Here is a 22,545-nt window from a genome sequence, read left to right as displayed (position 1 = left end):
ACTATTCTTGGATATCCCACTGATATTTCAAATTTACACATCCAAAAACGAACTCCTCATCTGCCTACTCAAACCATGTCCTCCCCCTGATTTTCCCATTACTGTAGACAGCACCACCATCCGCCCCACACAAGCTGATAACCCATTATCCTCATCTCATCTCTCTCATTCAACCCACATTTTCAGGAGAGAGCATAGGCTTTGCAAGTCAGAGGACTGGGTTCTAATCCCACATCCATCTTTTTTTTTTAATGGTATTTGCTAAACTCATACTATGTACCAGGCACTATTCTAAGCTCTGGGGTAGATACAAGGTAATCAGTTGGGCACGGTACATTGTCCTAAATGGGACTCATGGTCTTAATACCCAATTTACAGATGAGGGAACTGAGGTACAGAGAAGTTAAGTGGCTTGCCCAAACTCACACAGCAGAGAAGTGGCAGTTCTGGGATTAGAACCCAGTTTCTTCTGATGCCAAGGCATGTGCTCTATCCACCAGGCCATGCTGCTTCTCATCTGTCTGCTATGTGACCTCGGGCAACTCACTTAACTTCTCTGTATCTTAGTTTCCTCAATTGTAAAATGAGAATTCATCAATACCTGTACTCCCTCCTACTAAGACTTTGAGGCCCAGAGACTGTGGGTGTCTTGTATCTACCCTAGTGCTTAGTACCGTGTTTAACATGTACTAAACATTTAAAAGCCACCAATATAGTAACATAGCTCCAGCGGCCATTCCCCAATGTGCAGAATGGGACTTCAACGCAGGTCTCCTTCTCCCATTGCTCTAATAATAATAATGTTGGTATTTGTTAAGCGCTTATTATGTTCCGAGCACTGTTCTAAGCGCTGGGGTAGACACGGGAATCAGGTTGTCCCACGTGGGGCTCACAGTCTTCATCCCCATTTTACAGATGAGGGAACTGAGGCACAGAGAAGTGAAGTGACTTGCCCACAGTCACACAGCTGACAGGTGGCAGAGCCAGGATTCGACTTTCACCAGAAATATAAGACATGTTTAATACCCACAAGGTGCTTACAGTCTAATGGAGAAAAGAATGGCAAAGCCAATATCACAAACCATTCAGGTGACAGAAGGTAAACTCCTGGAGAATGAAAATACTTACAAGTGGCTTTATGACAATGACCTCCTCATAGCAAGGAACCCCACCTACCAATGAATATCTCTCGGAATTACTGCCTTCCATATGGCATTATACTGTGAATGCTGCACAGGACCTGGGTTCTAATCCAGGCTGTGCCACTTGTCTGCTGTGTCACTTTGTACCAGTCACTTATCTTCTCTATGCCTCCGTTACCTCACCTGCAAAAGGGGGATTAAGACTTTGTGCCCCACGTGGGACATGGACTGAGTTGAAGCAGATTAGCTTGTACCAACCCCAGTGCTTAGAACAGTCTGGCACATAGTAAGTGCTTAACAAATATCATTTAAAAAAACCCAATATGCTATTTCATTCACCATGTCTTACTATGTTCCCTAAGTTTTAGTACTTTGCTCCGCACCCAGAATATAGTTATCAAATATTGGTAGTGATGAAGAATATGCTGCTGATGATGGTGATGTTGATGAAAGCTCTGGATTGGCGATAAGGATCTGATTTAAAATATCAACTTTATCTTGGAAGAAATGGTAAATCATTTAGATTCTGAAGGGTCATTCACTTCATTTAGCATTAGCAAGGAATTTTGCACACTAGAGTTTTGAAATGTTTCTCTTTTACTTCTCCGTACTCATCTGACTAGCTCAACTTGAATCCACCTATGCTCTGACGTGTAAATTATGTAGCTACAGTTCAATCCTCTAACACAGCATGTTTTTACAAATGGGGATCTCTTTTATGAACAGGTAACAGGATCTCTTTTATGGAGAAGCCGCTTAGTGGATAAAGCGAGGGCTTGGGAGTCAGAGGAGCTGGGTTCTAATTCCAGCTTGCTATTTGACCTTGGGCAAGTCACTTAACTTCTCTGTACCTCAGTTCCCTCAACGGTAAAATGGGGATTAAATACCTGTACTCCCTCCTACTTAGACTGTGAGCCCCAGGTGGGACAGGGATTGTGTCCAACCTCATTAATGTTTAACTACCCCAGTGTTTAGAACAGTGTTTGATAAATAGAAAACACTTAACAAATACCATAAAGAGAAAAAAGTGGGTTGTGTATTTTGAAGTTGAGTTTATCAAAAATTATGGCAGGATTCTCTGGAAGATTGTAATCTAAATTAATTTGACATCATTTTTCATGTTTTTCCTTAGTACCTTAATTTTTTTTTATGAAATTTGTTCAGCCAGGCACTCTATTGAGCTAATCAGGTTGGAGATGGTCCATGTCCCACATGGGACTTTGTATGGTGCTGTGTATATAGTAAGTGCTCAATAAATATCACTGATTGCCTGATTCAGTTGTCTGCCACACAAAAATCATTGAATTATATTGCTGCTGTCTATTATCCTCACCTGTCCCACCCAGCCAGGTGAGCACACCAAATTACTTGTCAAAAGATCACTCCAGTCCTCTAAGAGCCTCCAAAGGATTTTTTTTTAATTTAACCTTATTTCCACTGTGGCGATGCAAATCTAGTCCCGCCACACACCTGCAACGCCTTGCAAGTTCATAGTGTAAACTCACCCTCTAGACTGTAAGCTCTCTGTGAGCAGGCATGTCTGACAAACCTGTTATATTGTACTTTCTCATGTGCTTAGTATAGTGCTCTACACATAGAAGATGCTCAATAAATACCACTGATGGTGATGATAGTGCCATGTTCCCCCTCAAATAACCACCTCTTCCTCATTCCATGCCCTCTTCGGCAGCATATATATCAAAATTGGAACAATGCAGATATTAGCATGGCCCCTGTCCAACTGATGACATGCAAACTCATGAAGCATCCCATTCAGCGCTTAGAACAGTACTTCACACGTACTAAGCGCTTAACAAATGCCATAATAATAATATTTTTCCCTAACTTGCTTCCTTTATTCATCCCCTCTCCAGCCCCACATCGCTTATGTACATATCTGTAATTATTTATTCATAATTATGTCTGCCTCCCCCTCTAGACTATAAGCTCATTGTGCTATACTGTATTGCTATATTGCACTTTCCCAAGTGCTTAGTACAGGGCTCTGAGTACAGTAAGCATTCAATAAACATGATTGACTGACTGACTGGGAGGGGAAGGAAGGCTGTCCGATTGGAGAGCAGATAGCAGCAGGAGCAGAATGCCACGGAGGGGGCGAGACTTCCTGGCCCCCACCACCATTCCCGAGCCTTCTCCTTCCTAGTCCCCTACCCCTGCATCCCTCCTCTTCTGGATTCCATCGATCAATCAATGGCATTTATTGAGCACTTACTATGTGTAGAGCACTGTACTAAGCACTTGGGAAAGTACAATACAACAGAATTGGACACATTCCCTGCCCATAACGTGCTTATGGTCTTCCCTTCTCAGTGCACCTGGGGGAAGGAAAGCCTCCCTCCTCAAAGCCCTCTGCCATCCCAGCCCCTGGCATGCAGCAAATTGGAGAGCCAGCTGGGTAGAAAGACGGGACATAACTTATTGTTGAGCAGATTTGCTCAGATGGCGAGCCCACATATAGTCCTATTTAGGAGAAGGTGATTTCCACTTGGCTCAAGTGAAACCCCACAGTTTTGAGGCTAGTAGATTTCCTGCTCCCCCCAATCCCTGTGTGGGATGTCATTTTACCACTTGGTGTTGAGAATGTTCCCTAAATGTCCCTCTAGAATGTACTTCTAGACTGTAAGCTCCTTGTAGGCATGGAATGTGTCTGTTTATTCTTATATTGTACTCTCCCAAGCGCTTAGTACAGTGCTCTGCACATAGTAAGTGCTCGATAAATACGATTAACTGACTAAAGGTATTGATGGTAGAATTGCTAGGGGGTCCAGGAATCACACCTAGGTAGGATGTAATCATGGACCCTTTTTCTGGAGAGGTTCTGCGATATCATTTTTTTAAAAATCATTAAAGTTCTGCTTTAGTGATACACAGCAAAACTGTCTAGACAAGCCAACAGTGTCTTATTCCTCTTCTACTGTCCTTTAAAAAAATGGTAGTCTTTAGCCCTTACCATGGAGCAGGGACTGTATTAAGCACTAGGGTAGATACAAGATAATCAGGTTGGACATTGTCCATGTTCCACAGGGGGCTCATATTCTTAATCCAATTTTACAGAAGAAGTAACTGAGTCAAAGAGACATTCAGTGACTTGACCAAGGTCACAGAGCAGACAAGTGGTAGAGCTGTGATTGGAACCAAGATCCTTCTGACTCCCCGGCCCATGCTTAATCCACTAGTCCGTGCTGCTTTTTCTATAAATTCAAAAAAGGCTATTTGTCCTTTTTTTTGTTTTAATTACATATTATTTCATTTATGGGGTGTGTGTTGGGGGATGTTGGGAAAACCAATTTTATTCCCTCATCACCCTAAAGTCTTGTGTTGGATACAGATATTATAAAAAGTAATTTCCAGCTTTGGCTCAAACTATTCCTTTCTAGAATCTTTCATTCCAAAAGAAAATAAATGTCTCTTATCCTAACAATAACTATCTTTATCTAAATCTACTCAATTCCTGGTTCCCAATGCAGTAAAAATGAACTAGAAAAGGAGAAGAATGTTTCTATTTCAATATATTAGAAATGTGAGTAAGAAAATTTTAAAGATATATTGCTGCCATCTGAATGGAATTTTCTTTAAATGTTTAACTAACCCTGAAAGGCCAACTTCGCTATATATCACTATTAATCCAATAATATGAAAGCTAAGACATGTTAAGCCTGTAAGAAATCATTATCTTATTTGTGAAAAGCTGTCACAGAAATGCTAACCGTTTTAGCATGTCTAGAGTACAACCTGTTAAACACAGTATTAGCAGTTTCTTTTCGTGTCTTCCTATCACTATGTCCGTGGGTGTTTATGTAGTATCACAGGAATTATAGAATGATTTTTTTTGTCTTTATCGAGGACAAATATAGGGGGCCACTATATCATCATTTCTTTGTCTGGAATAATCACTGCTGTCATCAGAATTCTCATCCTCTTGTGACCATTGATATGTGGCCATTTAATTAAGACCATTTAACCCATCGGTACTGACCCTCTCACATAACTTCCATGCCTGACTTCTTTACCGAAATGACAAATGTACATCCCTCCTCTGCTCCTACGCCTATCTGTAATTTCTTTTAATATCAATCCCTCCCTGCTCCCAGATTCTTGAGAGCAGGGATTATGCCTACCAACTCTCTAGTTTTGCAAGCTCCCAAGTACTTAGTACAGTGCTTTGAACATAGTAGAACTCAAAAAATATTATTGAGTGATTGACTGACTGCTCTCGGGATCCTAATCTTCAAGTAACTCGTGTTCTTCTGCCTCTTTGGCCTCCGCTACATGTATCTTCTTCTGTGGGTATAATCTGAGCCATTGATTACTCTCATTTTACTTTCTATTCTTTGAAAATGTAATTAGGAGCTCTGCAAAACTCAAGATCTCTCTAATCCTGGGCCTGGGTCCACTTGGGTCTGTAGAAAAAGGCACTGTAGTAGCAATAATAAAATAAAATAAAATGGAGATTAAGACTTTGAGCCCCACATGGGACAGGGAATGTGTGCAACCCGATTCGCATGTATCCACCTCAGCGCTTAGCTCAGTGCCCGGCACATAGTAAGTACTTAACAAATACCACAGGTATTATCATCAGTCAGGGAAGGAGTCTTGGAGGAGATATGATTTATGCCTCCTCTCTTCTTCATCCTCTTCTTTCCTTCTCAGTGTTTGGTTCCAGGGACAAAGACATTTAAAGGAGGCAGGTCGGCCTCTTGAAAACCAAAACACTCTTGTTCCACCCCTTCCCTTCACCCTCTGGTGGATTCACTCTTCTGTGTTGTTTACTGAAATTTCTCTTGAGGGTAAACTCATGGGTGTTCACTCCACACACTCTCTTCATGTTTTCCTACTCCCTTTGTCTCCTTGACATTCAGTTTTAGGGGCAAATACGATATCCATAGAGGGCAAAGTAGCCATAAACATATAATGCCCAGTGTTATCCGCCAACTAGAGGGAGGACAGGGCCTGGTTTTGTGGCGTGAGTGTGGAGCAGAACTTGAAATTCCTTATTCCTGTAACCCTCAACAGTTCACGACCCCCCAAAGTTGTTCATTTAGCATCAACAACTAGTTTTGTGGGGCAAAAACTGAGAATTCCTGTGGGGAAGAAAAGTCAACAAATACATTTGGCCCAAGTGGAATCAGCTTGATGTTAATACTGTCAAATAGGGAACATTTGGAGCCAAACAACTTTAATAAGGTCTTTGGTCTTTCTAGGAAAGTTTAAATATTTTACTGTTCGTTCACATTTAGATTTAGAAGGGTCATCAGATCCTATCCCTCAAGTGTATTTTAATAAGTTTTCCAAGTACAAATTTAAATTTGAACATTGTTGGTTAATCAGCCTAGTGAGAAAAATTATTGTCACATCATCATTAGTGGAATTTATTGAGTGTTTACCATATGCAGAGGACTGTATTATTAGCTTGGAAGAGTAGAATTCAACAGATCTGGTAGACATGTTCCCTGCCCACAGTAAGAGCTGACAGTCTAGAGTGAGCTTACAGTCTAGAAAATGGCACTCTTTGGGTCAAATGGCCCAGGTTTGAGTGGAGAAAAATCATGACAAACTCCAGAGGAATCTGGCTCCATAGGATCCTATTTATCAAGATTTTTACACACCACATTCAAAACTGATAATGTCCTCACTGCCTCCATAAAACTAAAAATGCAAATCGTTATACCAGATATGGGAGAAATTCCTTTCATTTTATCATAGGTCACCCTGTGAATAAATATGATAAAGCACTAAAATCCAGGTGATATTAGCAATTCACCTTCCTATGCACATATATAATTTGCTCAGACCTGTGAAGCCCATCTTTCCCTAAATTAAATCCAAAGGGAATTTCCAATTAATTATACAATCTGAAGGAGAGAATCTTGGACCTCTTGTTTTACACCGCATGCAAATTGGCATAGATTTGCTGCTTCTCGATGGGCAGGTTTTAGCTGGACCAGGGCTACCTATTCTGCCTGGGAGCAATACAATTTCAAATTCCCCATACAACAATAAACTGCTAAATGCTTCCTTATTATCTCTACTCCACCCCCCTCTACAGATGTTGTTCTGAGCAAGACAGTAAGAGAAGATGACCTAAGTGGATAGGGCAAGTGTATGAATAATGCCTCCATTTTGGATAACCACGGCAGAAACATTTCAGTAGCTGGAGACGCGAGACCTATTCGTTGATGTCTTTCTTTCTGGTTGCAGTCACCCTTCTCCCCATCATAGTTACACTCATGGAATGGAGGCATTTTATTAGCAGAAGTCAATGGTAATTCACCCCGTGTATCGGAAAAGGAAAATTTCATAAAAGAGGTAACCACCTACCTTTGTCTTTCGAGGGAGGTTCTATTTCCCCTGCAACAAAATGGAAGGAATAAGTTAGAACATATAAATTATAAGAGTGAATAATGTATTTATAGTAGTGTCTGCCTCCCCCTGTAGACTGTAAGTTCATTATGGGCCGGGAATGTGTCTGCTAGTTCTCTTGAACTGTACTCTTCCAAGACCTAAGTACAGTGCTCTGCACATAGTACTCACTCAATAAATACCACTGATGGATTGATTAATAAATGTATATTTAAAAACATTTATAAATTACTTATTTATTCATATTAATGTCTGTTTCTCAATCAAGACTGTAAGCTCATTGTGGGCAGGGAGCATATCGGCTAATTCTGTTATATTGCACCTTCCCAAGAACTTAGTAGAGTGCTCTGGGTAGAGTGAGCAGTCAATAAATACCACCGATTGACTGATTGAAATGCTTAGCACAGACCTCTGCACAGTAAGTGCTCAATAAATGCCATCGATTGAATGGTTGATTGATAGATAACATTTCAACAGGATACATTGCCACCTCTATATCTTCCTATTCCCTGGTGCATTTGTTGGTGAATCATCTTTAGTATGAACACTCAGGGTGGAAAGAATTTCTTTTCACCAAAGCGGGTGGGAATTGTTCATTGGGAGGGAAGGGAAACAAAACAGTGAAATCCCTCACAGGATTCCAGACTCACGAATAGGTTTAAACAGGGCATTTTGGGGTAGAGTACATTCAAAATGGAGGGTTATACATATAGTAGATGCACTCTAAATAATCAAAAGAGAACAGCACCTACCTTGGATAAACTAAGATCGATGAAAATGCCATCAATAAAGAGTGAGACCATAGGCATAAATGATAGACACTAGCGGATAATTAAACAATAACAAATAAACAGATAAAAAAGACTAGGCTGACTGATGGAATGGCATGACTAAGGAGGGAGAATTAATCAGAGATGAAATCTATTTGAAATTCTTCTAATGATTTTTAAGGCAGGTCATTTTAATTGAGAAACCACATAATGGACAGAGCTTGGACCTCTGAGTTTGAGAGAACTGGGTTCTAATACCAGCTCCGCCACTTGTTTGCTGTGACCTCGGGCAAGCCACTTATTTTCCTGTGCTTCAGTTACCTCATCTGTAAAATGTGGATTAAGACTGTGAGCCTCAAGTGGGACAGGGACAGTGCCAACCTAATTAACTTGAATCTACCTCAGTGCTTAGTACAGTGCCTGGTTTAACAAATTCCATTAAAAAAAAAAAAAAACTTGAAACAAAGGGGAGCACTGGTAGTTTTTATATAGAAAAAGTTTTCTGATCTCAATCATGGAGTTTTTAGGTGCTAACCGTATAGGCTACAATATAAGCTAGCTATGATGAAGTAGATTGATCAAAAGAGCAATGCAGATATTTTACAGAAAAATAGAGTACATATAATTTACCTCTATGCTTATTAGTCAGAGGCTATACAAACATTCAATATATAATAAAGGCCAAAACATTAAAATAGTCATCCAGTGAGGCACATGTGAAAAACGTGTCTGGTAGCCAAACTAGCTGTGGGCAGAAAACGTGTTTCCCAACTCTGTTGGGTTAAACTCTCTCCCATATACTTACTACAGTGCTCTGCACATAGTAAGCGCTCAATAAATACTATTGATAATGGTGATAGAATATGATTAGGAAGTTACGTGGCTCACCACAGACATAGTACGGCAAAAAGCTGATTCAATTAAAAGGAAAATCTAATAATGAACTGATTTCATAATATGTTATTAATAATAATGATAATAATGATTGAGATCTTTCTTTAGTAATTATTATGATCCAAGCACTCTATTGAGGTAGATACAAGATAATCAGGCCTGGCATAGTCTCGTGGAACTCGCAGCCTAAGCTATATCGATTTCAAGTCATTCCTGTTGCTCCAGTACAATTATTAGATGGGCCATAACGTGCAGGGCAGTGACGCAATTTTAATCCTATATTCTATTTGAAAATCATCTTGAAACCTCTAATTTGTACAGTTTGATGTATGAGTTTGGTTAGGGTTTCAGCTACGTTGCTTCCTGCTGTTCAATATGAAATTAAAACGCGTAAAAGGTTCTTTTACTTCACATGGATATATAGTTCTACTGCTGTTCATCCCATCCTTCCGAGCTCAAAGATGAGAGAAAATAGTGGAATACCAGCTATTTTATCCAAGACAGCATCTGGAAATGTGTTCCTATTGTGAGTTTGCAGTATTGTCTAATTTGGTCCTTTTACTGCAAGACACACACAGTAATGGTAGCGTTTCATTCTGACATCTTGGCTGTAATGGCATATCGAATACAAGATGAAAGCTAAATAGAGACCAATTTACTGACTGTAGCAGCCAGTTGATGTGTGATTAGCACAAGGAAGACTATTCACTTTTTTTCTGCTTAGCCTGACTCAAGACATAATGTGTGGTTAAAATTGGGCAAGCCCTCCCTATGCAGGGTAAATGCTAGCTTAAACATTTGGACAGATTGTCACCCTCCGATACCTTCATCATTTATGTCATCTTCATCATCTTCTTCTCCATCGGAGGATATGATGTCTGACAGCAAAGAAAAAAATCCATAGACCCAGTCAGTGGTTTCTTCTACCGCCTCATTTATGATTCGTAGGGGGTCGGAGCCGATCTTGGAAACAGAACTGGCTGAAGGGAAATGAAAACAGAGAAATGTAAAGAAAAAGGAAGTAAACTGGGCCAGGAAAATCAAGGAACGTTTTGCTTGATTTGATTTTTGAGCCTCAGTAGATTGGCCAGTTTCAGGAAACCAAACGATTACCCAGTTTTCCCCAGCTTCTGAGCCCAACTGAAATTCCGCTTCTTCCAAGAGGCACTCCTTGATTAAATTTCACCCTTTCAGCTCTTGCAAGGCCAGCGGCCACCTATACACTGATTTGTGAGGTTAATGGACACAATCGGGGACCCGAAGAGCTGCTCTATGATGAAATGTAATGGGGAAATAAAGCAAGAGGCTAGAGAAAACGAATTTAAGGATAGAGTAAAACCAAGCCTCAGACAACTTGAGGAATGAAATGCTGAAATAGACCTGCATAGCACACTATAAGTAGGAAAAGAATAGCTCTTTTGGAGTAAAAGCTTAGTGAGAATTCTAAAACAAAGAGGCAACAGCATAAACAATTAGCTTCTGGACCAGCACCGATAACAATTTTGGTACTGGTTAAGCCCTTATTATGTGACAAGAACTGGGAAGAAGCAAGATAAACAGGTCCCACATGGACCTCAGAGTGTAACTAGGTGGTAGAACAGGTTTTCGGTCCCCATTTTTCAGATGAGAGAACTGAGACATGGAGAAGTTTAGTAACTTGCCCAAGGTCACACAGCAGACAAGCGGCAGAGCTGGGATTTGAAGCCAGGGCTTCCCTCTCCCAAGGCCGTGCTCTTTTCACTAGGCCAAGCGGCTTCTCATCAAGCAACAAACATAAGACCACAGCGAGGATCATCCTGTGTATGGGCACAAGGAAGCAGTAGAGTCAGGTCTCCGATTGTTCTTTTCCGTCCCAAGCTCAGTGACGGGTGACTTTCACTACCAGAGAGCTCTTCTTTGACTACAATGGACAACTTAATGATATTAATAGTTAGTGCCTATTTTGTCCCTAGGGTAATTACAAGGTAATCAAATCGGACGCAACTCCTGCCCAGGCTAGGCTCATGATCTAAATAGTACAGAGAGCAAGCACCTTATGAGGAAACTAAGACACGAGAGATGAAGTGACTTGCGTAATAAATCAGAACTAAAGCTGGAACTAGAGACTGGGTCTCCTGCTTCCATTCCATGCTCTTTCCACCAGGCTAAGCTTTATCTATTCACTTATTTATTCACCTAGTCTTCTTCCCTCATTCTTGCTAACGGTAGCTCGATTTTCAATTCTCCTTCTGCTTCTACTAGTTGTAAATTATCTGTTTCTGCCTATCTCTCCTATTAGACTGTACTCCTCTTCAGGACAAGGATTGTAAATTCCACTGTACTTTGCCAAGGACTTTCCTTCCTACTCAAACTCTGAGCCCCATGAGGGACAGGGATTGTGACTAATCTGATAACCTTGTATCTACCCCAACCATTTAGAACAGTTCATGGCACAGAGTAAGCATTTAACAAATACCATTAAAAAAAGGGGGCTCATTGAAGTATTCTGCGAACAGTCAGCACTCAGTAAACAGTCAGTGCTCTGTTCACAAAAATTGGGCAATCAATAATAATGACTATTTCACACTGGCCTGAATTTTACAGAATTGAAATTTGAGGGAGATGGTGATTGTGCTTTCCTTTCAAGGAATACTTCTGATTAATGAATCCTCTTGATTATCACTAGAACCATGATTACTATGGTTCTTATTATGGCATTTGTTAGGAACTTTCTGTGTGTCAAGCAATCGCTGTTATAAATACTGGGGTATAAGTTATAGATATGAATTAATCAGGGTGGATCTAGTCTTTGCCCCACATGGGACTCACAGCCTAAGTAGGTGGGAGATCAGATGTTGAATCCTCGTCTTATAGGTGAATGATGACAGATATCTAGGGAGACAATCATGACTCTGATTTAGACTGATAATCTCCTGTGCCATTAGGGAGAGCTTGGAGTATTAAGCATGGCTTAAGAATCAGCTTGGCTTAGTGGAAAGAGCCCGGACTGGGGAATCAGAGGTCATGGGTTCTAATTCCGGCTCCTCCACCTGTCAGTGTGACTTTGTCCCAGTCACTTCACTTCTCTGTGCCTCAGTTACCTGATCTGTAAAATAGGGATTAAGACTGTGAGCTCAACGTGGGGCAACTTGATGACCTTGTATCTACTCCAGTGCTTAGAACAGTGATTGGCACAGGGTAAGTGCTTAAAAAATACTATTATTATTATTTTTTGGGGGGGGGGGTCAAACAAGACCTGATGAACTTCATCATCATCACCATCACCACCATCATTACCATCACCTTTACTATCATCGTAATCAAGTTATATCCTGTAGGAATTTGCATTTATGCTTAGGCAACTTGGTTTCAAGAGAGCTAGAAGACAATTGCATCCACCGCCAGAGATAAGGTGTGAGAGTTTCACATAGTAGTTCTTCATATGGAAGGACATGTCGTCTCGTATCACATCCCCCTCTAGACTGTAAATTCCTTGTGGGCAGGGAACATGTCTACCAACTCTTTTTATTGTAATGTTGGTATTTGTTAAGCGCTTACTATGTGCAGAGCACTCTTCTAAGCACTGGGGTAGGTACAGGGTAATCAGGTTGTCCCACATGAGGCTCACAGTCTTCATCCCCATTTTACAGATGAGGGAACTGAGGCACAGAGAAGTTAAATGACTTGCTCACAGTCACACAGCTGACAAGTGGCAGAGCCGGGATTCAAACCCATGATCTCTGACTCCCAAGCCCGGACTCTTTCCACTGAGCCACGCTCAAGTGCTGAGTAGAGTGCTCTGTGCACGGTGAGTGCTCAATTAATACCATTAATTGATTGATTGATTGAAGCAGTATGGCTTAATGGGTAAAGCACAAGTCTGGGAGTCAGGATGACCTGGGTTCTAATCCTGACTCCTCCACTAGCCTGTTGTTTGACTTTGGGCAAGTCACTTCACTTCTCTCTGCCTCAGTTACCTCATCTGTAAAATGGGGATTGAGACTGTGAGTCCCATGTGGGACAAGGACTGCGTCCAACCTGATTAGCTTGTAACTACCCCTGCGCTTAGGACAATACTGGACACATAGTATAGGCTTAGCAAATACCATCATTATCACTGAAGGAGACACCACTGACGGTGAGGTTCACCTACAAGTGTGTGGGGCTGAAAAGACCAATGCCAGATCCACGAGCCCAGCCACATTGGGCCCACGGAAAGGTTGGCCTTTTTAACGTGTTTACGCCCAGAGGAAATCATGCAGGCAGTCATCACACATTTATCTGACAGATCCTGGGCCCTGGTTTTTCCTTAACTCCTTCCCGTCCTCCTTGTGGCCTAGTTAAATCTAAAATTATTCAAAAAATTTCACTGTTGTTCAAAAACCTCCTATCAAAAATCAGGCCAGAAAATTCACGAGATTTTTCTAAGGAGAAAGCACTGAAATCCTTTTACTCCGGAGACCGAATTGCCTTGTGAAAATGGGAGTAAGGGCGAAAGGCAGCTGGGCAAATATTACATTTCCATCTGTAATAGCAGATAAATGCCAAGGTTAACCAAACCGTGCCGCTTCTGCCTCAGAAGAGGAGGCTGACCAGCGAATGAACAAAGGGGCTTGAACAGCCAGTGATGACCAGCTGTTATTCTTGTTCACAGAGAGCCGAAGAGTAAGAAATAGAAAACTGAAGCAGGAGAGATGTAGATTAGATGTAAGCAAGAATTTTCTTACCACTTGATTAAATGTTGGTTTGAAGTATCAGCGAAGATTACTTAAATTTTGTCTCTCGACTATCCAATGATGGTATTTGTTAAGCGCTTACTCTGTGCAGAGCACTGTTCTAAGCACTGGGGTAGACACAGGGGAATCAGGTTGTCCCACGTGGGGCTCACAGTCTTCATCCCCATTTTACAGATGAGGGAACTGAGGCACAGAGAAGTGAAGTGACATGTCCAAGGTCACACAGCAGACAAGTGGCAAAGTCGGGATTTCAGCCCATGAACGTCTCACTCCTAGGTCCGTGCTCTATCCGCTACTCCATGCAGGTTTTCATGCTTGTTGTGGGCAGGAAATGTGTCTACCAACTCTGTTATATTGTATTCTCTGCATACCATAAGCACTCAATAAATAGGTTTGATTGACTGATGGTTGATATGAATTTTTGGAATGTACTAATCTGATCAACCGATCAATGTTATTTATTTTGAGCTTAGTTTTTTTATTGCACTTCCTAAGTGCTTATTATGTGCCTGGCACTGTTCTAAGCACTGGGGTAGATACAAGGTAATCAGGATGGACACGGTCCATGTCCCCTGTGGGGCTCACTGTTTTGATCCCCATTTTGCAGATGAGGGAACTGAAGCACAGAGAAGTGAAGTGACTTGTCCAAGGTCACTGAGCAGACAAGTGATGGAGACACAATTAGAACCCAGGTCCTTCTTACACCCAAGTGTGAGCAGTATGGCTTAATGGAAAGAGCACGAGCTTGGGAGCCAGAATTCTAAGCCCAGCTCGGCCACTTGTCAGCTGTGTGACTTGGGGCAAGTCACTTAAATACTCTATGCCTCAGTTACCTCATCTGTAAAATGGGGATTAAGGCTGTGAGCCCCATGTGGGAGAACCTGATTAACTTGTATCTTCCCCAGTGCTGAGAACAGTGCTTGGTACATAGTAAGTGCTTACCAAATACCATCATCATCATCATCATCATCATCCAGGCTGTATTAAGCACTTGGGAGAGTTAAATACAACAGAGTTAGTGGACATGACCCTTGTTCTCAAGGAACTTAAATAATAATAATAATGATAATGATGGTGTTTGTTAAAGACTAGAGGGGGAGACAAGCTTTAAAATAAATTACGGATAGAGGAAATGGCAGAGTACAAGGCTATGTATGTAAATACTAAGTTGCTGGGGTTGGGGTGAATATCAAAGTGCTTACAGGGAATAGACCCAAGTTCATAGGAGATGCAGAAGGGAGAGCAGATAATAGGGGAAAATGCAGTGCTAAGGAAGGCCTCTTTTTTATGGTGTTTATTAACTGCTTACTATGTGTCAAGCACTGTTCTAAGTGCTGGGGTAAATATAGGTTTATCGGGTTGGAGACAGTCTCTGTTCTACAGGGGACTCACAGTCTTACTGGGAGGAAGGAGGATTTAATCCTCATTTTACATTTGAGGAAAGTGAAGCACAGAGAGGTGCAGTGACTTGCTCTAGGTCACATAGCAAGCAATTGACTGAGCCGGAATAAGACCCCAGGACTCTCAGTAGGATGCCGAATTTACTAGGACACTGTGCTTTTCGGGAAAAGACATAATTTTAGTGAGGCATTGAGGATGAGTGCAGTGGCAGTCTGTTCATTATGAAGGAGAAGAGAGTCCAGGGGTAGCTGGCAAGACAAATGAGATCGCGGTACAGTGAATAGTTTGGCATTGGAGGAACAAAGTGTGCAGGCTGGATGATAGCAGATTTTCAAGGTAAGGTAGGAAGGGGAAAACTGACTGAAGACCTTAAATCCAATGATCAAGAGTATTTCTTTGATGTTGAGATCAGTGGGTAATTTGGAGGGTTTTGAGGCGTAGAGAAATAAGGATAGAACTTTCTTCAGAAAAATGATTCTGGCAGCAGAGTGAAGTAAAGACAGGAGAGAGAGAAGGCAGGGAGGTCAACAGGGAGGCTAATGCCAGAGTCAAAGTGGGTCAAACATGGGAGCAGTTTAGGAGGATGGGAAGGAGTGGCTATTAAAGATGTTGTGAAGCTAGAACTCATGGACTTTGGTGACAGATTGAATAGGTGAATGGAAAGCAAGAGATGAGTTGAGGATGATGTCAATTTTGTGGACTTGTTAGGGAGGGTGGTGGTGTTGTCTAAAGTGATGGGAAAGTCTGCGAGAGGACAGAGTTTGGATTGGAAAATGGTGACTGCTATTTAGAACATGTTAAGGTGGAGGTGTCAATAGGGCTTCCAAGTAGAAGTGTCATGAAGGCAGAAGGAATTGTGAACTGCAGAAAAGGAAAGAGGTTAGGGATAGAGGCAGCAGAGAGGGCAAATTGAATTCTCCAAAGGATTGAGTTTAGATGGAAACAGAAGGGGACCTGTAACTAAGCCTTGAGGGATTCCAACAGTTAGAGGGTGGGTGCTTCTCATTACACATTAGTAAGACCTCAATAAATACCATTAATTGATTGATTCATTAATGTAGCATGTGGTTTGGGGCAACGTAGCCTGCAAACTCCCCACTAGACTGTAAATTCCTGTGAGCAGGGATTATATCCACCACCTCTAAAATAAAAAATTAAAAAATGATGGCATTTAAGTGCTTACTATGTACCAAGCACTGTTCTAAGCACTAGTATAGATACAAGGTAATCAGGTTGTCTCAGGTGGGGCTCACAGTCTTAATCCTCATTCAACAGATGAGGTAACTGAAGTACAGAAAAGTGAAGTGACTTGCCCAAAGTCACACAGCAGAGAAGTGGGGGAGCCAGGGCTAGAACCCATGACATCTGACTCCAAAGCCCATGCTCTTGCCACTAAGCCACACTGCTTCTCTATTGTATTCTATGTTCCCAAGCGGAAATTCCTAAGTAAGCATTCAATACATACCACTGATTGAATGATACATTTTGCAATCAGTCAATCAATCAGTGGTATTTACCGAGCACTTACCATGTGTAGAGCACTCTACTAAGAGCTTACAAGTCTAATAGATTATTTTCCTACCCCAATGACTTTCGATAACAATTTTCACGGTTGCCAAAACATCCAACAGCAAGGAATGAACTCAAAGAAAATGTTGGGATTCATCCCTCATCTTTCTGGTCAGTGCACTTCATCAGCTTACCCATGTGCATTCCTGTCTATTGATTAATTCTTTAAAAATTGCATTATTTTTGCATTTATACCCTTTTTTAATTTACTGTACATTTCCCATTAGAGTGGGAGCGCCTCAAAGGCAGGGCCTATGTCTTGTACGTCTAGTATATGTTCGCAACTGTCTCGTACCGGGCCTTGAACTATTATTGTAGCTACTTAGAGGAGCATCATGCTGTAGTGCATAGAACACAGGCCTGGGAGTCAGAAGGTCATGGGTTGTAATCCTGGCTCTGCCACTTGTCTGCTGTGTGGCCCTGGGCAAGCTACTTCACTTCTCTGTGCCTCACTTACCTCATCTGTAAGAAGGAGATGAAGAATGGGAGCCCTGTGTGGGACATGGACTGTGTCCAACTGGATTTGCTTGTATCCACCAACTGCTTAGTACAGTGCCTGGCGCATACTAAGTGCTTAGCAAAATACCATAATTATTATTATTATTACTGTGCTATTGCTGATAATAGTGGCACTGAACTGAAAAATTAATACTCAAAAGAATTAATGAAATCTGGTGAAGTCACACGTTATCTCAGAAGTGGGGAAAATCCTGGATTTTTGTGGCTGACAGCAAAACACCAAAAATAAAATATTTAACAGAAACTATTCACTACATACTGCAAACTTGTTCTGAACAAAACATTAAAGATCTGTTTTCGTTTGTAAGAGTACAGTCTCATGGCCTAGCTTGAAAAAGCAGCTTGAAATAACAGTTTTTACTTTTACCTTTTGTGCCTAGCTCCCTTTGGCTTAAAAGCCATTTTAGCTGTAATTATGCATCATTTAATATGCTCTGAAATACACTCTGGATTTGCTTGGAGTGTAGTAAAATGACTTGGTAAGTCCTCGGGCTTTTAGCATTCCCCAAAATGTTGCCAACACCAAGCTGATGCAGGATTTTTAGAATAAAGTACATCTGAAGTAAGAAAATCAGCCCTTGGCCAAAAAAAGGGAAATCTCAGATAATTGCCTCAAGTTGATGCAGAAAGCAGTGTCTGCCACCAGTAAATTAATGTGCTCCTTTTATTGAGAAATGCAGCTAACAAAATGCAAGTTCTTATGAAATAATTCAAGCTTGACATTTTGGTATCGTTCATAACAGACAATCTTTTTTTTTTTCTGTAAAGCACAAGTGATAGGAATGCTAACTTGGAGTATTCCAACGGTCTTTTCTCCCGTTTGGCTCCAGTAATATAGTGGCCAAACAGAAAACTTTATTTTGAAAAATAAAACAACACGCTTGCCTCAGCAACCAGTCCAAAGTCTGACATTTTCAGTGAACTCTAAGGCCCTGCCCTTTGTGGCTTCTAAAGGCTGCTCTGGGTTTCTTCCCACTGCCATCTCTTTTGACTTGGATATGGTCCGACATATTGAGAATACTCAGTGGAACGGAATGCTATCTGAGCTGACTGTATCGCTAACCTTTCTTTCTTGAGATAGCCAGCATTTCACTGCCAAGTTTTATTCTCTCGTCCACTCATAGTTGAGTTTTTGCAAACAATTAACCGGTTAATAGCACCTACTTTGATCTGACTATAACCTTCAAACCCGCCAATCCTCTTAAATTCCTTCTCCCTCAAATTTTCTCTTCACTCTTCATCATGACCTCATGGCTCTGGACTCTGCCATGCCATGGCATTTCCCCAACCTGGACCAACCCCTCCCACCTCTTAATGCTGAGGTCCACCCTCTCCACTGCACCCAGTTCCCCCAACTGAAGTCCCTCTGTCACTCTCACATCACCAATCCCTCAAAACCTGAACAATTTTTATATTCCCCTCCCTCCATGCCTTCATTAGAGCAGCTGAAATCAGGGCCCGGGTCCAGCACCGAGTCAACTTTGTGTCGGATACGACGACTAGACACGCCTCAAAAACTTCCAGAGGTTACCATTTCATCTTCTTATTAAATAGAACTTCCTGGCTGTGGACTTGAGATACTCTATCAGGTCTTCCCTCTTAGCGATGCTATCTATTAAGTGGTTAATATGTGCTGAGCGCTAGTGGAAAAATGAGGTAATAAGATGGGACGGCGTCTAGGTTCACAAGAGAAGAGGAGGGAGAACAGGTTATCCCCATTTTAGAGAAGCCGCATGGCCTAGAGGTTAAAGTACAGGCCCCGGAGTCAGAAGGACCTGGGTTCTACTCCCACCTCTGTCACTTGTCTGCTGTGTGACCTTGGGGAGGTCATTAAACTTTTCTGTAACTCAGGTACCTCATTTGTAAAATCATAATGAATAATTATGGTATTTGTTAAGCTCTATGTGCCAAGCTCTGTTCTAAACACTGGGGTAGATACAAGGTGGTCAGCTTGTCCCACTTGGGGCTCATAGTCTTAATCCCCATTTTCAGATGAGTGAACTGAGGCACAGAGAAGTTAAGCAGCTTGCCCAATGTTGCACAGCAGACCATTGGCAGAGTGCGGATTAGAACGCATGTCCTCTGACTTCCAAGCCCGTGCTTTTTCCACTAATCCATGCTGCTTAGGAGCCCTATATGGGAAAGGGATGTGTTTACCACAGGGCTTAGTTTAGTGCCTGACACATAGTAAGTGCTTAATAAATTCCACAGTTGTTATTATTATTATTAGATGAGGAAACAGAGGCACAGAGAAATTAAATGATTTGCTCCAGGTCACACATGAACAAATGGTGAAGGGATCTAGAAACTGGGTCTTCTGACTTCCAGACCTGTGTTTTTTTCAGTAGATTATCTTCCTTTTCTACTCTCTTCTCTCACTACACCCCAGCTCGCATTCTCCTTTTCTCCCAAGCGCACCTTCTCACTGTATCTCACTGTGGACTTTCCCAACTCTGTCCTCTGGCTCACGCCCTTCCAACTGCCTGAAACTCCTTTTCCCTTTAAATGTGCCAGACCAAACCCTTCTAATCCCACTACCTCCAAGAAACTTTCTCCAAATAATTTTTCTTCTTCCAGATCATAGACCCCTTATTGGCATCTCCGCACTTTTGTACCATCTTAGGGTTTGTGCATTCTCAATTTCTCATTGTAATTTTGTAACTAACATTTTACCTTCTTTATTTTAGCACTACTTCTTGTCATTTTTGTGATGTCTGTCTCCCCTATTTGATTGTCAGCTCTTTTCAGGCAGGGATTATCTTTTACCTCTACTATACCCTCCCAAGCATTTTGTATGCCACTCTGAGCACAGCAAATGCTCAATAGATCGACTGATTTGGGCTCTGTGACTCTTCTATTCCTCCATTAATGTCTCTCAACCCCACAATCCTTGCTAATGAGAAGCAGTGTGGCTTAGTGGAAAGAGCTTGGACTTGGGAGTCAGAGGACGTGGGTTCTAATCCCAGCTCCGCCACTTGTCTGCTGTGTGACCGTGGGCAAGTCATTTCACTTCTCTGGGCCTCAGTTACCTCATCTGTAAAATGGGGATGAAGACTGTGAGCCCCACTTGGGACAATCTGTTTACCTTGTATTTACCCCAGCGCTTGGAACAATGCTTGGCACATAGCAAGTGCTCAACATATGCCATAATTATCATTATTATTATTATTACTCATTCCAAACCCATAATTCCATCCTGAATCCCCCAGTCCATCCTGCCTCCTTGCTAGTTCCTGATGGTGTGAGCTTCCCAAAGCCTCTGCGTCACCTCTTCACCAACATACTAGGCTCTATTCTTTCAATGTCATCACAGCTGTTTCCCCAGAGGCCTCCTGCGTGCTCTCCAACTCGACCAGTACCTCTCACCCCACCTTTTCCCACCTCTTATAGATGCTTGTTCCTGTTGGCCTCCCCTCTTTTATTTCTATCATCAACCTTTCACCTTTAGATGGCTCCTTCACCCCTTCCCTCAAGTCTCCTCTTCTCTGGATTCCACATCCCCCTCCATATCCCTACTCAAACTCTGAAAAGGTTATACCCTCTTGCTTCCTTCACTTACTCTCCCTAATGACTCTCATCCTGTATTGTCTGGATTCTGGCCCCTTCATTCTATTAATAATAATAATAATAATAATGTTGGTATTTGTTAAGCATTTACTATGTGCAGAGCACTGTTCTAAGCGCTGGGGTAGACACAAGGGAATCAGGTTGTCCCACGTGGGGCTCACAGTCTTAATCCCCATTTTACAGATGAGGTAACTGAGGCACAGAGAAGTTAAGTGACTTGCCCACAGTCACTCAGCTGACAAGGGGTGGAGTCGGGATTCGAACCCATGACCTCTGACTCCAAAGCGCGTACTCTTTCCACTGAGCCACGCTGCAACACTCTCATCAGGGACTTGCTCGGCCTTATGTCCAAGTGCCTTTACTCTTCCCTAATCTTCCTTGAACTCTTGCCTGCTTCAGACACCATGGACGATTGCCTCCTCCTTGAAAAACTTTCAGACTTTGGTTTTGCTGATATAATACTCACCTGATTCTCCACCTGTCTCACTGTTCTGCTTCTTTATTGGCTCTGCTTCAACTTCTCATTCCTTAAATGGGAGTGTTCTGCAAAATTCTGTTCCACATCTCCCACTCTCCAAACTGAATATTCATTCCTCTCAGGGAACTCATCCACTTTCCTGGCTTTGACGACCAGCTCTACCCAAGGACTCCTAAAACTGCTTCCCCTCGCCAACCTGTCACTTAATCTACGTTTTCTGTTGTTGTCGATGATGATTGTATTTATTAAGCACTTAGTGGAAAGATGAAACAATAAAAAACAAAAAAAAAATCTAACATAAGGCTCAGAGTCCAACAGGTGGTGTTTTTTTTTTTTTAAATTATGTTTATTGTTTCATCTTTCTGCCAACTACTAAATCCTGCTGATTCTTCCAAAAATATATTTCTGGGATCTGCTCTTTTTTCTCCCCCCAAAAAAGCTACCACCCTAGTCCGAACTTATTATATCACTCCAACCTGTATTATGTTCTTGAATCTCTGGATTCCGATACTCTTTCACATTGTTTCCCCAACCTGCTTGGACCCAAATTCTGATGGACCACAGCATTATACACATTCAATCACTCCTAAAATCTTACTCCTCCAGGGTATTATTAATTTACTTACTCCTCCCTCATTAATTTACCCCCTCCACCCTGGTCACAGCAGTCCAATAGCCACCCTGATACACTTTTCATTTTAATCCTACTCTGAAGCCTTATGAAAATTAATGGAATTTCAGTATCTGTTCTCCTACCTACTTAGACTGTGAGCCCCATGTGGGACAAGGGTAGGTATTAACTTGTATCTAACCCAGCCAAAAGAACAGTACTTGACACCTAGTAAGCACTTAACAAATATTTTAATTATCAACTGTATATATGCAGGTATATATTCATATATAAATATGTATAGTCAACGAATAATTGAACATAAATAGTAATAATAAATAATTATGGTATTTTATCCTGACACTCTCATCCTACCAGTTATCACCTTGGTCTTGCTCCTAATTTCTCTATTTGTAGTGATTCGTATCTGTCCCTCCCATTAGATTGTAAACTCCCGGAGTGCAGGTGCTCAATGAATATCGCTGATTGAAAGCATTTC

At 41.7% G+C, this 22,545-nt stretch overlaps 1 protein-coding gene and 1 non-coding gene across 3 annotated transcripts in view; one reads left to right on the top strand and one right to left on the bottom strand.

Moving 5' to 3' along the window:
- TRDN (triadin) overlaps positions 1–22,545 on the bottom strand; it is a 167,817-nt gene that overhangs the window by 44,577 nt on the left and 100,695 nt on the right. For both annotated transcript variants that reach the window (XM_029056675.2, XM_029056676.1), the window contains exons 3-4: positions 10,012–10,167; positions 7,482–7,511 (exon numbers count right to left, since the gene is read on the bottom strand). In XM_029056675.2, the coding sequence (XP_028912508.1) occupies positions 7,482–7,511; positions 10,012–10,167 (186 nt within the window). The remainder of the gene's footprint in view (positions 1–7,481; positions 7,512–10,011; positions 10,168–22,545) is intronic.
- LOC114809447 lies at positions 2,817–2,921 on the top strand. The gene has a single exon (XR_003757231.1). It is a non-coding gene; the product is annotated as a U6 spliceosomal RNA (small nuclear RNA).

The sequence above is a fragment of the Ornithorhynchus anatinus genome, chromosome 2 (genome assembly GCF_004115215.2).
Source record: "Ornithorhynchus anatinus isolate Pmale09 chromosome 2, mOrnAna1.pri.v4, whole genome shotgun sequence".
In the NCBI taxonomy this organism is placed as follows: Eukaryota; Metazoa; Chordata; class Mammalia; order Monotremata; family Ornithorhynchidae; genus Ornithorhynchus; species Ornithorhynchus anatinus.
The sequence above is the reverse complement of the archived record's forward strand: the minus strand, read 5'-3'. Positions and strand labels throughout refer to the sequence as shown.